A 15,321-nucleotide genomic window follows, 5' to 3' on the forward strand; every position below is an offset into this window, starting at 1 on the left:
CCGTAGACACAATCTTGTGCGCACCATCTCTCCTCATCCTCTTGACACAATTTAATGAAACTTTACACAAGTGATCAGTAACAACAGTAGTTGTGCATGGGGCATGTAAGGTTCTTTCAGAAAAAAAACTTGCAGAGTTATGGGACTTTGTTTTTTGTTATTATACTATATACATAGACACAATCTTGTGTGCACCATCTCTCCTCATCCACTTGACACAATTTAATGAAACTTCACACAAGTGATCAGTAACAACAGTAGTTGTGCATGGGGCATGTTAGATTCTTACAGAAAAAAAAATTGCAGAGTTATGGGACTTTGTGTTTTGTTACTATACTATATACATAGACACAATCTTGTGCACACCATCTCTCCTCATCCACTTGACACAATTTAATGAAACTTCACACAAGTGATCAGTAACAACAGTAGTTGTGCATGGGGCATGTTAGGTTCTTTCAGAAAAAAAAATTGCAGAGTTATGGGACATTGTTTTTTGTTACTATACTATATACATAGACACAATCTTGTGCGCACCATCTCTCCTCATCCACTTGACACAATATAATGAAACTTCACACAAGTGATCAGTAACAACAGTAATTGTGCATGGGACATGTTAGGTTCTTTCAGAAAAAAAAATTGCAGAGTTACGGGACTTTGTTTTTTGTTACTAAACTATATACTAGACACAATCTTGTGCGCACCATCTCTCCTCATCCCCTTGACACAATTTAATGAAACTTCACACGAGTGATCAGTAACAACAGTAGTTGTGCATGGGTCATGTTAGGTTCTTTCAACAACAAAAATTGCAGAGTTATGGGCCTTTGTTTCTTGTTAACATACTATGTACATACAGTCTGCATCTGATTTCTGGATGATAACTCAAGAATGCTTGGGCCTAGGATCATGAAAGTTGAATGGGAGGTTGGTCATGACCAGCAGATGACCCCTATTGATTTTGAGGTCAGTAGGTCAAAGATCAAGGTCACAGTGACCCGGAACAGTTGAACAGTTTCCGGATGATAACTCAAGAATGCTTGGGCCTAGGATTGTGAAAGTTGATAGGGAGGTTGGTCATCACCAGCAGATGACCCCTATTGATTTTGAGATATGTAGGTCAAAGGTCAAGGTCACAGTGACCAGGAACAGTAAAACGGTTTCTGGACAATAACTCAAGAACGCTTGGGCCTAGGATCAAGAAAATTGATAGGGAGGTTGGTCATGACCAGCAGATGACCCCTATTTATATTGAGGTCAAAGTTCAATGTCACATTGGCCAGGAACAGTTTAACGGTTTCCGGACGATAACTAAAGAATGCTTAAGCCAAGGATCATGAAAGTTGATAGAGAGGTTAATCATGACCAGCAGATGACCCCTATTGATTTTGAGATCAGTAGGTCAAAGGTCATCGTTACAGTTACCCAGAACAGTTAAACTGTTTCCAGACGATTACTTGAGAACCCTTGGGCCTAGGATGACGAAACTTGATAGGGAGATTGGTCATGACCAGTAGATGACCCCTATAGATTTTGAGGTCAGTAGGCTAAAGGTCAAGGTCACATTGAACCAGAACAGTTAAACCCTTTCTGGACGATAACTTGAGAACGCTTTGGCCTAGGATCACGAAACTTAATAGGGAGGTTGATCATGACCGGCAGATGACCCTTGTTCATTTTGAGGACAGTAGGTCAAAGGTCAAGGTCACATTGAACCAGAACAGTAGAACTTTTGTTTACAGTGAGCAAATAATTTATGTTCCTTGTGCAATTACTGAATGCATCAAGGTGGGCATTTCGTGTTCTACGAGCTCTTGTTGGTTTTGTTTTTGTATGTAAGCTGGTATCTCAGTACCCATTAATGGGAATGGATTGAAACTTCACACTGTTGTCCATTGCCAAGAGCTGATATGCATTGTACAGGTTCCATAACCCTGTTTTGCAATTTCACAAAATTATGCCCCTTTTTGGACATGGGAATGGATTGAAACTTCACACAGTTGTTCGTTGCCAAGAGCTGATATGCATTGTACAGGTTCCATAACCCTGTTTTGCAATTTTACAAAATTATGCCCCTTTTTGGACTTTAATATTCATTCAGTTGACAAGGCTGTTGAGTAGTTGAGCGTTGCTGTCCTCCAACAGCTCTTGTTAGGTTTGTGGTGATTTTTCAGGAACAAACCAGAACATTTCTATGAAAAAAACACATACTTTGTCTTGAGAATTAGCCCTTCTAATATGAATAGTTTCAATAATTACTTGATTCAGATAGCACTGTATATAATGTGATATTCTCAAAAACTTAACAAAAATCTCATTCCAGCATCAGTCTATACAGAAATATTTGAATAAACAACACAGATTTCTGCTAAATGAATTTGTGTGTTAAGAAACAGACTCAATTTTGCTCCAGGTGTACTCATTGGATTCATTTGAGTCAGTACAATTTATAAAGGGTGGCAATTCATTTAGACCATATTACTTTCAAGACCAGAAATTTGTCATTTCATCAGCACATTCTGCATAGAATTACACTGCTCAGACAACATTGGTATGGCCTAATCTCATAAAACTACTGCAAGTTTGGTTACCAGTGTGATAATTATTTTGAATAGTTCAGCCCTTTCATAGGTTGTGCGTACTGGTTTTGTTTATTAGTTATACATTTATTAGCATACAATATTCTACTGTTTTCACATATAATTTCCCCACAAAAAGAAAAATAGTTTTTATAACAACCATTCTATTGCTTGTCAAACCCCCAAGTAACAACACGTCACATATGTGTTTTATATCCACTCACTCTTCCAGTTTACCAAAACTATCTAGTTACTTCTTCATTTCAGACTTCTTGATGAGCTTGTCACTATAAGGGATGACTTTGATCGCCAAAGGCGAGACCTAGAAACTTTCTTTAGAAACCAGATTCTATCTGCTCAGCAGAAACAACTTCACACAATTGAGCAACATGTTCAAAAAAGTAAGTATAGAAATACTAAAGAGCCAGTATTTTTTTCTAAGAGACTTTAAACCAGTGTATTATTTTTTTTTTTAGGAAGTGACATCAGATCAGGACAATTATTAAACATGAATATACATGCTGATCAATATACCCCCGAGGTAATAAGTTATAGGGTTTATATTGTCATGCATGTCCATCCGTCCATGTGACAGCACATACAGTAGACGATTTATGGACAATTTGGGTTAATTACAGTGATAGCTGGATCCCAGAATCACACATTATGTTATATACTATAGTTAAAGGGAACCAACTCTTTGTTAGAGCAAGTACTCGTCTACAAATTTGGACCAATCAGAAAGAAGTTCTATTAATAACATCAATCAAAGCACACTTCTGCTAGGGTATAAATAGGTAGACAGATGATAGTGAATTCATTTTTAGCTCAGCTATTCAAACAATAGGTAGAGCTATTGGACTCATCCATGCGTCAGCGTCCGCATCCCGATTTGGTTAAGTTTTTGTATGTAAGCTGGTATCTCAATAACCACTTGTGGGAATGGATAGAAACTTCACACACTTACTCACTGTGATACATTGACATATAGGCACTGAGCATCCAGGAGTCAGGGCAAACATATTGAGTTGCAGCTTCATTTCAGAAGACGTAGGACTCGTATGTTGTTGATTCAAAGACATCGTCTGATGGGAACTTCAAAAAAGGGCCAGTCAAATATAGTATCTCCAGCCTGTCAGGAGTTTGAGCTGATTATCATTAGTTGAAGGTTGTTAGTTTGAAACATTGAGTGATTTGCCTGATCCCTGAAATTATCTAGCTCATAATTCAAATCATTTATGAATCATTGGTACACTACACAAATCATTTAGGCGAGATAGCCATAGAAAAATTTTATATATGAGATATATAGGTCTCACCAGCTCTACATTTTAACAAAGGATATTCTACATAGTTTGTCGGCAAGTCTAAGACATGGTCACCTTAGCGATTGAACCCACTGCATTGCTCAAGATACTAAAGGCGTAGGCACTTCCACGGGTCATATAAATCGTATCCTGACGGGGAGTTCTCACCTCAGAGTGAGCTGTTAGTACAGGTGGATAAATGGAATACCAGTATTTAAGGTTTGGTTGATATATCATATTGGAGGTTGTCTTATCGGTCAAAATATCAGGTAATTAAATAGAAGCAAAAAGCATGATGTGTCATATGTAAATTAAGCATATGATTTAAAGATGTCTTGTTTTCATTGGTCATTTATTTATAGCTCGACTATTCAAAGAATAGGTAGAGCTATTGGACTCACCCGTGCGCTGGCGTTGGCGTCCGCATCCCAATTTGGTTAAGTTTTAGTATGTAAGCTGGTATCTCAGTAACCACTTATGGGAATGGATTGAAACTTAACACACTTGTTCACTGTGATAAACTGACTTACATTACGAGGGCTCAGCGCAAAATAGGTCCAACTCACATTTTTTCACAAAATCACTTTTTTAGCTCACCTGTCACATAGTGACAAGGTGAGCTTTTGTGATCACCCTTCGTCCGTGCGTGCGTCCGTCAACAATTTCTTGTCTGCACGATAGTGGTTTCATCTATGATTTTATTTTAACCAAACTTGCACACAACTTGTATCACCATAAGATCTCGGTTCTTTCTTGAACTGGCCAGATCCCGTTATGGGTTCCAGAGTTATGGCCCCTGAAAGGGCCAAAATCAGCTATTTTGACCTTGTCTGCACAATAGCAGCTTTATTTATGATTTGATTTTTACCAAACTTGCACACAACTTGTATCACCATAAGATCTTGGTTCCTTTCTTGAACTGGCCAGATCCCATTATGGGTTCCAGAGTTATGGACCCTGAAAGGGCCAGAATTAGCTATTTTGACCTCGTCTGCGCAATAGCTGCTTCATTTATGATTTGATTTTTACCAAACTTGCACACAACTTGTATCACTATAAGATCTTGGTTCCTTTCTTGAACTGGCTAGATTCCATTATGGGTTCCAGAGTTATGGCCCCTGAAAGGGCCATAATTAGCTATTTTGACCTTGTCTGCACAAAAGCAGCTTCATTTATGATTTGAATTTAATCAAACTTGCACAAAACTTGTGTTGCCATAAGATCTCAGTTCCTTTGTTGAACCGGCCAGATCCCATAATGGGTTCCAGAGTTATGGCCCCTGAAAGGGCCATAATTAGCTATTTTGACCTTGTCTGCACAATAGCAACTTCATTTATGATTTTATTTTAACCAAACTTGCACACAACTTGTATCACCACAAGATCTTGGTTCCTATTTGAACTGGCCAGATTCCATCATGGGTTCCAGAGTTATGGCCCCTTGAAGGTCCAAAATTGGCTATTTTGGCTTTTGCAGCCATATAGAGACTTCATTTATGGTTTTATTTGATACAAACTTCCAAAATATCTTTAACAACAATAAATCTTGGATTCCATGACAAATCAGATCCAATCGTAGGTTCCAGTTATTTTATATCTGATTACCTCCCCTGATTGTAGTCAAAATGGATTTATATCAGTAAGTACTTACAGGACTTATTTGAAAATTCATTATTATCATTAGTTGGACTGAATCAATCAGGGTAGATAACTATGGACTGATTTTATGTCAAATTACCTCCCTTTATTTCAAATTAAAATGGGTATATCTCCGTAACTAATGAAGATACTGATCTGAAATTTCATTTATGTCAACAGATTTATTTGGCAGATCCTTCTTTTGTTCACTTACAATAATTTTCTTTTTAATTACTTCCCTTTTATGTTAATGTAAATAGCTTATTTTTAGTAACTTTTTTATTATTGGCCGTAGGGAAAAACCGAGACCACTTTTCTGTGGTACAACATGGATGGTACCTCCAATTTTTAGGTGTATTTTGACATATCTGTACCTTGTAAGAATTTTTTTTTCTTTTTGGTTAAATTTCTTTCCTTTGTTGTTCCTGTCCTTTGGACTTAGATATTTTTTCTGAGGACCTTCTTGTCCTCAAGTGCAATGATAACATTTGAGCGATATCGGGCCATCATGGCCCTCTTGTTGCATATTCTGTTACAGTAAGATGAAACACATATTCCGTTAAAATCATGAAATTCAGATGTTGATTAATTATTACATAATCCCTAATTAACAAAAAGGTCTATCTTGTACTGGCTAATTCTGTATTGCAAAGCAAGTCCATCTTTAGTTGGGCTTGTTTTGCGCAGAGTTGAAGCATATCTTTATCAGTTTATTATCCAGTTAGTCTGGTTTTACTTACTGTTGTTAAACTTTTCATGAAACAGAATATTCAAAATGATATAAAACAGTTGTAATGTCTAGCTAACTAATGCAATAATGAACTATTATTAAAATGTATTTATGAACATAATTAATAAGAAACAACATCAATGTTTTAAATTACTTCATTATACATGAACTATTAATTTAGTGGTATTATATTAAAACTGACAGGTTATAAGTTGAATTGGACAGATTGAAAATTAGTTTATCTATTACCACTTTTGATTGTATTAAATAACTCAAATGAATTGAGAACTTCTCTATTTAGATAAAAATACATGCTGCAGATATTAAGATATCAAGTGATTAAGAAATGTGAATGTTGAGTGAAAAGAAGGGAAACATTCCTTTGTAATAAAAACATTCACATTTTTTCTGACCAAATATGAAAGAAACAAATCTTCATCAATATAATATTATAAAAGTCAAATCCTTGATACACAATATATTATTAGTAGTTAAAGTTTGAATATTTAATATTCATTGTTCATACAATCCTTAAAGAAGGAGACTCCATGTACATCAGTACACGCAGCAGAGTTCACAAAACAGATGACTATTTCCTTGTATCAGAACTACCAAGTGAAATGACATTTCATGGTATGTCTTATGTCATGAAAATTAATCAGATATATAGTGGGACCTTAAGTGGCAGTGTAACAGAATTCCCTTTCATGACACTAGAAGACTCTTTTAATCAAATAGGGACTACATCTTTCTTGACCATAGGATGTTATACAATGGCTGTTCTGAAAACAACAAACAGCTTATACCTTTTTGACCCACACAGCCGCAATGAATTAGGAATGTCGTGTGCAGATGGAACAGCAATTTTAACGAAGCACTCTTATGTTTTACACTTGAGTCAGTTTATTTGGCACCTAGCAGCAACTTCGCTACCAAAAGATGGGCCAGGAGTATTTGAAAGGACAACAATCTCTTTGACTTCTCCACTTTACTCGAGTGACAGTGATTTTGAAGGTTTTTCTGAAATCAGTGACGGTGAATATGACTGTTTTATGTACACTATAGACGATAATCTCAAGGAAAAGATCTGTGAAATAAGTAAAGAGACATTAGACAGTGTCAGTGAAGATGATAATTCTGTTGAAAGTGAAGGCTGTACAGAGAGTGATAGTTCATCAGAGGAAGAAGATGAAAATATATTCATGTATGAAGAAAAAAAACAAACAAAAAATGATGAATGACTCATTCATTGATGGTATAATTCTACAAAGTCTTTTAAACAAAAATGACTTGGCTATTGACCTTTTAGAAGATTCCGATGAGGATACACCATTGAGTATTATTCGTGGTAGGCTAACACAAGTTCAAACCAATACATGTTTGCCCAGCAGTGAAGAATCAGAACATGAAACCTATACTGCTCACCCACTAGAAATGAGCAGGGGAAGGAAACGTATAAGAAATGACAGCACATGGAAAAGGAATGTTGCTAAAAGATTATGAAACAGTGGCCAGTGGTATACATCCACAAAGAGAAAACATGCAAGAGCTTGAATCTTGAAAAAAGGTTGCCTGCCACAAAAATATCAAAAAAGATGAAAGACAAAACATTTTCCATGAGTTCTGGAGCCTTGGTGATGCAAACAGACAAAGAGATTATATTGCCTCTTGGGTTTCCCAGAAACAGAAAAAAGTTAAGACAACAACCTCTCAACCAGTACGTAAAATGTCGAGGACATGGTACATGAAAGTCAACGGAAATTCTGAAGAGTCGATCTGCAAAACCTTCTTCCTTGATACTCTTGACATCAGCCATACAAGGGTGGACACAGCTCTGAAAAAGGGCTCTGGAAAGGAAAACAATGTGAGTGGTATTCTGTCTCCAGACAAGCGAGGAAAACATGAAAACTGGCCAAATAGAATCCAGCTGAGCAGATTGCAGAAGTTTATTATTATTATCATTATTTTACCAGATTTATATAGCGCCCTTTTCATGATCAATTTCACGTTCAAAGGTGCTTTACATAGTTCAAATGCAGCCACACAGGGCGCATAATTCATCCTCTGCTAGTACAGACAAAGAGCGATCTGACCAGAGGGACAGAGTGAGACAAAGCCCCCGTGACAGAGAGATCAGAAATCAGATACAGGCTTGTCCGGCTAACTTAGCCTAGCTCGTTGCGAATAGACAGCCTGGTTTTTTAACATGCCCAGTGTATAGCACTGATACACGCAAGGATTGCCTGGGTTCCTGACCAGTACACCTCTAGTTGGGTGGGAAACACTGAAAAGCGTTTCTGAAAATTCCCGAGTAGCTGCCGGGGATGGAACCCCCGACCTCAGGATTGGAAGGCCAATGTGCAAACCCCTGAGCTATCCGTCCACCCATTAAAAGCATATCTGTTCATTCCCAAGGATAAAATCACATTATTGTCGAAAAGACACTAAAAAGGAATATCTTGAGTCTGATCTTAGCGTACAGAAGATGTATTCACTGTATGTAAACCATTGTGAAAAAAATAACATTCAGACAGTATCAAAGAATATGTATCGCCATGTTTTTGACACAAGTTTTAATTTAGCATTACATAAGCCGATCAAAGACAGATGTGATTTGTGTCCAAGATACCAAAATGCAAGTGAAGTTGAAAAAGTTGCACTGGAAAACAGCTATCAACTTCATATGAAATGGAAGAACTTGGCAAGGAATATGAAGGCTGAAGATAAAGAAAAGTGCCATACAGATAAGGAGCTAGCTGTAGCATGTTTTGACTTGCAGCAAATACTATTAACTCCACACAGCAATGAATCTGTGCTCTACTACAGTCGGAAATTGTGTTCCTTTAACTTAACAGTTTATGACATAGGAACAAAAGACGGTTTCTGTTTTTTGTGGCATGGGGTCTGTCAGGGCGCGGAAGCAAAGCAATTGCAACTTGTCCAAGTACTAGAAATAAAGTTAATAGTGCAACTGAAAATTTAATTCTGATAACTGCAGAGGACAGAATAGAAACCGATTCTTTGTTACAATGTTGTCCCTTACCAAAGAAAAGGGCCTGCCTTGTACTCTCTTACTGCGTATATGTGGTGTACTTGTTGTGTACATGATGTGTACTAAATTCTTGGACTTGAAATAGTACGCAGGATATACACCACATATACACCAGTAATACGTTTGTAGTACACTTTTGACATGCAAATGAGCTCTGCTGCAGTTAAAATACAAAAAGTAAATTCAACTTAAAAAAATTTGATACTGTATGTTAGTCCTTTATTTTAGTATATTTTACTCTTAAGAGACTACATGTTGTCATTTTAGCTCCAATTTTCAAATAGACAGGAAGTTATTACTGGGCATGCTCCAAAGAGATCACATGATTGTCTAATCTATAACCAGAGTTGCTAGAAAAATCTGTTTTCTTGCTGTGTATATGAAGTGTACTTCTGAAAATTTCAATCACTGTGCCGCGTACATGTTGTGTACTACTGTCTCCTGCATACATGCTGTGTACTCTGTGAAATAGTACGCAGCATGTACGCAGCATGCGGTGTATGTAAAACGTACTTCTCTGGCGTACTACTGAGTTCGCGGCATGTACGCAGCAAGTACACATTATGTACGCCGCAGATGCTTGCTTCTGTAAGGGGTGTTTTGCTAAAAAAACATCTTAACTTTGATTTGTTGCAACACAAATTTTTAGAGCGTGGTTACACACAAAATGAAAACGATTTTATACATGCAGCTATTGAAAATGTTAGCAGAAATAAGTCTGTCTATACAACACTTCAATGGGCAGCAACTATCAGAATGGCACGCCACACAGGAAAGCCATACCAAGTCAAGGAAATGGACACAATAGACTTTCTGGACTTTAAAACCCTTTCTCAGTCAGTAAAAAACCTGGAGTATGATACTGAAGGCAATAAAATGAAATGGTTGAAGATTAAAATTATTTCGTTTGACAAAAAAGATCCAGAGATGGTCGCCCTGACGTATCAAGATTTTTCGAGTGTATGTGAACTTAAATGTAAGGAACGTCTGCATTAGTGCAGATTCTAAAAGCTCTGAAAAATTCAACCTCCCATTCCCCAAAAAGATGTATGCTTTGAAGGGAAAGAATCTGCCAAAAATAACTTCAGCCAAATACAGAGCTCTAGAGCAACTGTGCACATCAAACATCATCCCCAGTGTTCATCATCATTTTTTTTTCTCTCTCTGAGACATGAATCAGAAGATGATATTGTTGATAATGATTCTGAATAAAACATATTGCTACTTGGGCTTAGATGGGTATTGTAGTATCCATGGACGTCCATTTCAATGGATATCAAGATGCAAAATTTATTACTAGTAACTTGACATATTGTATGCTTTAATTTGTTATAAAAAAAACACCAAAATGACAAATAACAAAAACTTACAAACTGTCATTTTTAAACTTTATTATTTGACTACAGCTCTGGATTTTTAACTTCTGTACAAATGTGAAATTGAATGGTAATAAGGATAAACTATCATTAACTGACATAATGAAATTTAAATTCGCTTTATCAAGAGATATTTATATATAATGTGTGAGCATATAAAGTGACACAACACCAAGAACTGTTTTTGCTGTGTACCTTATGTTTCTGGCACTACAGGGTAAAATAGTCTACCCTTCTAACCATTACAGTTACCTTCCAAGGAACTGCAAGCACTTGTATATTTTATGTGATAATAATAAAATTTATTGTAATATAGTTTATCAGTGTGTTTAATCTTTGTTTCCACTTTGTAAGAACATATAAAACTGCAGATCTCAAGATATACTTTGCTATTATCACCTCTTACAGTTACTTAATTTTATTTGCAAACCAGACTATCTTGGGCCATTTCCTGACCTGTCTTAACAATATAATATCTTGAGTTGGACTTATTTTGCACTGAAAATTACAGTGCAAAATAAGACCAATTATCAAAAGCAATATTTAAATATTTTTTACAATGAAATCAAACCCTGCACTGTAAATCTTAATATATTTGTAGCAAATACCTAAAGTTTCATAGATATATACACATTTATTGTGAAATTAAACAGTTTTTTAGCTCTCCTGAAAAATTATAAAAATCTGAGTTGGACTTGTTTTGCGCTGAGCACAGGTTCCATAACTATTTTGCTTTTTTACAAAATTATGCCCCTTTTTCGACTTAGAAATATTTGGTTAAGGTTTTGTATGTAAGCTGGTATCTCAGTACCCACTAATGGGAATGGATTGAAACTTCAAACACTTGTTCACTGTCATGATCTGACATGCACTGTGCAGGTCCCATAACTCTACTTTGCATTTTTTTTTCAAAAATATGCCCCATTTTCGACATGCAATGCACAGGTGCCATAACTCTACCATAAATTTTTACAAAATTATGCCCCTTTTTTGACTTAGCAGTTTTTGGTTAAGTTTTTGTATGTAAGCTGGTATCTCAGTATACACTAATGGGAATGGATTGAAACTTCACACACTTGTTCACTGTCATGATATGACATGCAATGCATAGGTTCAATAACTCTATTTGGCATTTTTACAAAATTATGCCCCTTTTTCAGCTTAGCTGTTTTTGGTTAAATTTTTATATGGTAAATGACCCATAATTATTGATTTGAGGTCAGTACATCAGCCAACCAAATAATTTCTGTTCCTTGTACAGTTACTGTATGCATCTAGGTGGGTATTTTGTGTTCTACAAGCTCTTGTTTCATTACATTTTGAGTATGCATTTGATGCAGCTTATTAATTTTGTGATGAACTTTTTCGTTATATGTGTAGTATATTGTGGGTCAATAAGTAAATGTTTTTGTTTTTTTTTGGAAACTAGTTTCCTCCTTTATTTGTTAGCTCGACTATTCAAAGAATAGGTAGAGCTATTGCACTCACCCGTGCGTCGGCGTCCGCATCCGTGTCAGCATCCCGATTTGGTTAAGTTTTTGTAAGCAGGTATCTCAGTAACCGCTTGTGGGAATGGATTGAAACTTCACACACTTATTAACTGTGATAAACTGACTTACATTGCACAGGTTCCATAACTCTACTTTGCATTTTATCAAAATAATGCCCCTTTTTCGACTTTCGGCAGTTTTTGGTTAAGTTTTTGTATGTGAGCTGGGTATCTCAGTATACACTAATGGGAATGGATTGAAACTTAACACACTTGTTCACTGTCATGGTATGACATGCAGTGCATAGGTTCATTAACTCTACTTTGCATTTTTACAAAATTATGCCCCTTTTTAGCTCACCTCAGCACAAAGTGCGCATAGGGGTGAGCTTTTGTGATCGCCCTGTGTCCGTCGTCAGTCGTCCGTCCGTCATCGTCGTCGTCATCAACAATTTGACTGTTAAAACTCTAGAGGTCACAATTTTGGCCCAGTCTTAATGAAACTTGGTCAGAATGTTACTCTAAATAAAATCTTGATGAGTTTGATATTGGGTCATCTGGGATCAAAAACTAGGTCACCAGGTCAAATCAAAGGAAAAGCTTGTTAACACTCTAGAGGCCACATTTGTGACAGTATCTTCATGAAACTTGGTTAGAATGTTAATCATGACAATCTTCATGTCAAATTTAAATCTAAGTCAAGTGGATTCAGAAACTAGGTCTCCAGGTCAAATCAAATGTAAGGCTTATTAACACTCTAGAGGCCACATTTAAGACTATATCTTAATGAAACTTTGTCAGAATGTTAACCTTGATGATCTTTAGGTCAAGGTCAGATCTGGGTCAGGTGGGGTCAAAAACTAGGTCACCAGGTCAGATCAAATGTAAAGCTTGTTAACATGTAGAGGCTACATTTTTGATAATATCTCTATGAAACTTGGTCAGAATGTTAACCTTGATGATCTTTAGGTCAAGTACAGATCTAGGTCAGGTGGGGTCAGAAAATAGGTCACCAGCTCAAATCAAAAGAAAAGCTAGTTAACACTCTAGAGGCCACATTTTTGACCATACCATAATAAAACTTGGTCAAAATATTAACCTTGATGATCTTTAGGTCAAGTTCGGATCTGGGTTAGATTTGGTCAAAAACTAGGTCACCAGGTCAAATCAAAGGAAAAGCTTGTTAACACTCTAGAGGCCACATTTATGACTGTATCTTCATGAAACTGGTCAGAATGTTAACTTAATGATCTTTAGGTCAAGTTCGAATCTGGGTCATGTGGAATGTGACCTACTGACCTACTTTTTTAATCCCCCGCCACAAGTGGTTGGGGGTTATAGGAATGGTCTCCGTCTGTCCGTAACACTTTTATGTCCGCTCCATATTTCCTAAACCCCTTTAAGGATTTTCATGAAACTTGGGTCAAATGATCACCTCATCAAGACGATGTGCAGAACCCATGAGCCAGCCTTGTCGGCTCAAGGTCAAGGTCACAACTCAAGGTCAAAGGTTTGAGCCTTCCATTTTGTGTCCGCTCTATATCTCCTAAACCCCTTGAAGGAATTTTATAAAACTTGGGTCAAATGATCACCTCATCAAGACGATATGCAGAACCCATGAGTCAGCCATGCTGGCTCAAGGTCAAGGTCACAACTTAGGGTGAAAGGTTTGAGTCTTCTATTTTGTGTCTGCTCTATATCTCCTAAACCCCTTGAATGATTTTCATCAAACTTTGGTCAAATGATCACCTCATCAAGGCGATGTGCAGAACTCATGAGTCAGCCATGCCGGCTCAAGGTCAAGGTCACAACTGAAGGTCAAAGGTTTGAGCCTCCCATTTTGTGTCTGCTCTGTATCTCCTAATTCCCTTGAAGGATTTATATGAGACTTGGGTCAAATGATGACCTCATCAAAGCGATGTGCAGAACTCATGAGTCAGCCATGCCGGCTCAAGGGCAAGGTCACAACATAAGGTCAAAGGTTTTAGCCTTCCATTACGTGTCCGCTCTCTGTCTCCTTAACCCCTTGAAGGAATTTTATAAAACTTGGGTCAAATGATCACCTCATCAAAACTATATGCAGAACTTATGAGTCAGCCATGCCGGCTCAAGGTCAAGGTCACAACTTAGGGTCAAAGGTTTGAGCCTTCTATTTTTTGTCCACTCTATATCTCCTAAACCCCTTGAAGGATTTTCATCAAACTTGGGTCAAATTTTCACCTCATCAAGAACTCATGAGTCAGACATGTCAACTCAAGGTCAAGGTCACAACTCAAGGTCAAAGGTTTGAGCTCTGTATCTCCTAAACCCCGTGAAGGATTTTCATGAAACTTGGGTCAAATGATCACCTCATCAAGACATTGCACAGGATTCATGAGTCAGCCATGTCAGTTCAAGGTCCAGGTCACGGCCTAAGGTCAAGGGTTTACCCTTTCACTATCCATAGCAGTGGCGGGGGATATAGCTGTCTTTCAGACTGCCTTGTTGTTTTTTAAGATACAGCCTTGAAATGTGGATGACATGTACAGTTTTGCACACCGATCTTAAAACTGACTTCATTGACCATGAATGTGACCTACTGACCTACTTTCTTCAGGTGAGCGATGCAGGGCCTTCAGGGTCCTCTTGTTCAACTCAGCAGTCTTTGGTTAAATTTTTAGCTCACAGCGCTCAAGGTGAGCTATTGTGACCGGTCATTGTCCGTCGTGTGTCAACATTTGCCTTGTGAACACTCTAGAGGCCACATTTGTGACCCAATCTTTATGAAACTTGGCCAGAAAAATGTTAGTCTTGATGATCTCTAGGTCAAGTTCGAAACTAGGTCATGTGGGGTCAAAAACTAGGTCAGTAGGTCGGATCAAAGGAAAAGCTTGTGAACACTCTAGAGACCACATTTGTGACCCAATCTTTATGAAACTTGGTCAGAATATAAGTCTTGATGCTCTCTAAGTCAGGTTTGAAACTGGGTCATGTGGAATCAATAACTAGGTCAGTATGTCAGGTCAAAGAAAAGGCTTTTGAACAGTCTAGAGACCACATTTTTCACCCAATCTTTATGAAACTTGGTCAGAATGCTAGTCTTGATGTTCTCTAGCTCAAGTTTGAAACTGGGTTATATTGGGTTAAAAAACTAGGTCAGTAGGTCAGA

At 37.3% G+C, this 15,321-nt stretch overlaps 1 protein-coding gene across 9 annotated transcripts in view; it reads left to right on the forward strand.

The window, feature by feature from the left end:
* The window catches only part of LOC123529339 (bromodomain-containing protein DDB_G0280777-like), a 272,760-nt gene that overhangs the window by 127,772 nt on the left and 129,667 nt on the right, over positions 1–15,321 (forward strand). For all 9 annotated transcript variants that reach the window (XR_008366691.1, XR_008366692.1, XR_008366693.1 and 6 more), the window contains one exon: positions 2,850–2,983. Coding sequence is in view for 6 of the 9 variants with exons in the window: in XM_045309646.2 (XP_045165581.2) it covers positions 2,850–2,983 (134 nt within the window). In the remaining 3 variants the exon portion in view is untranslated. The remainder of the gene's footprint in view (positions 1–2,849; positions 2,984–15,321) is intronic.

The sequence above is a fragment of the Mercenaria mercenaria genome, chromosome 13 (genome assembly GCF_021730395.1).
Source record: "Mercenaria mercenaria strain notata chromosome 13, MADL_Memer_1, whole genome shotgun sequence".
Taxonomy (NCBI): Eukaryota; Metazoa; Mollusca; class Bivalvia; order Venerida; family Veneridae; genus Mercenaria; species Mercenaria mercenaria.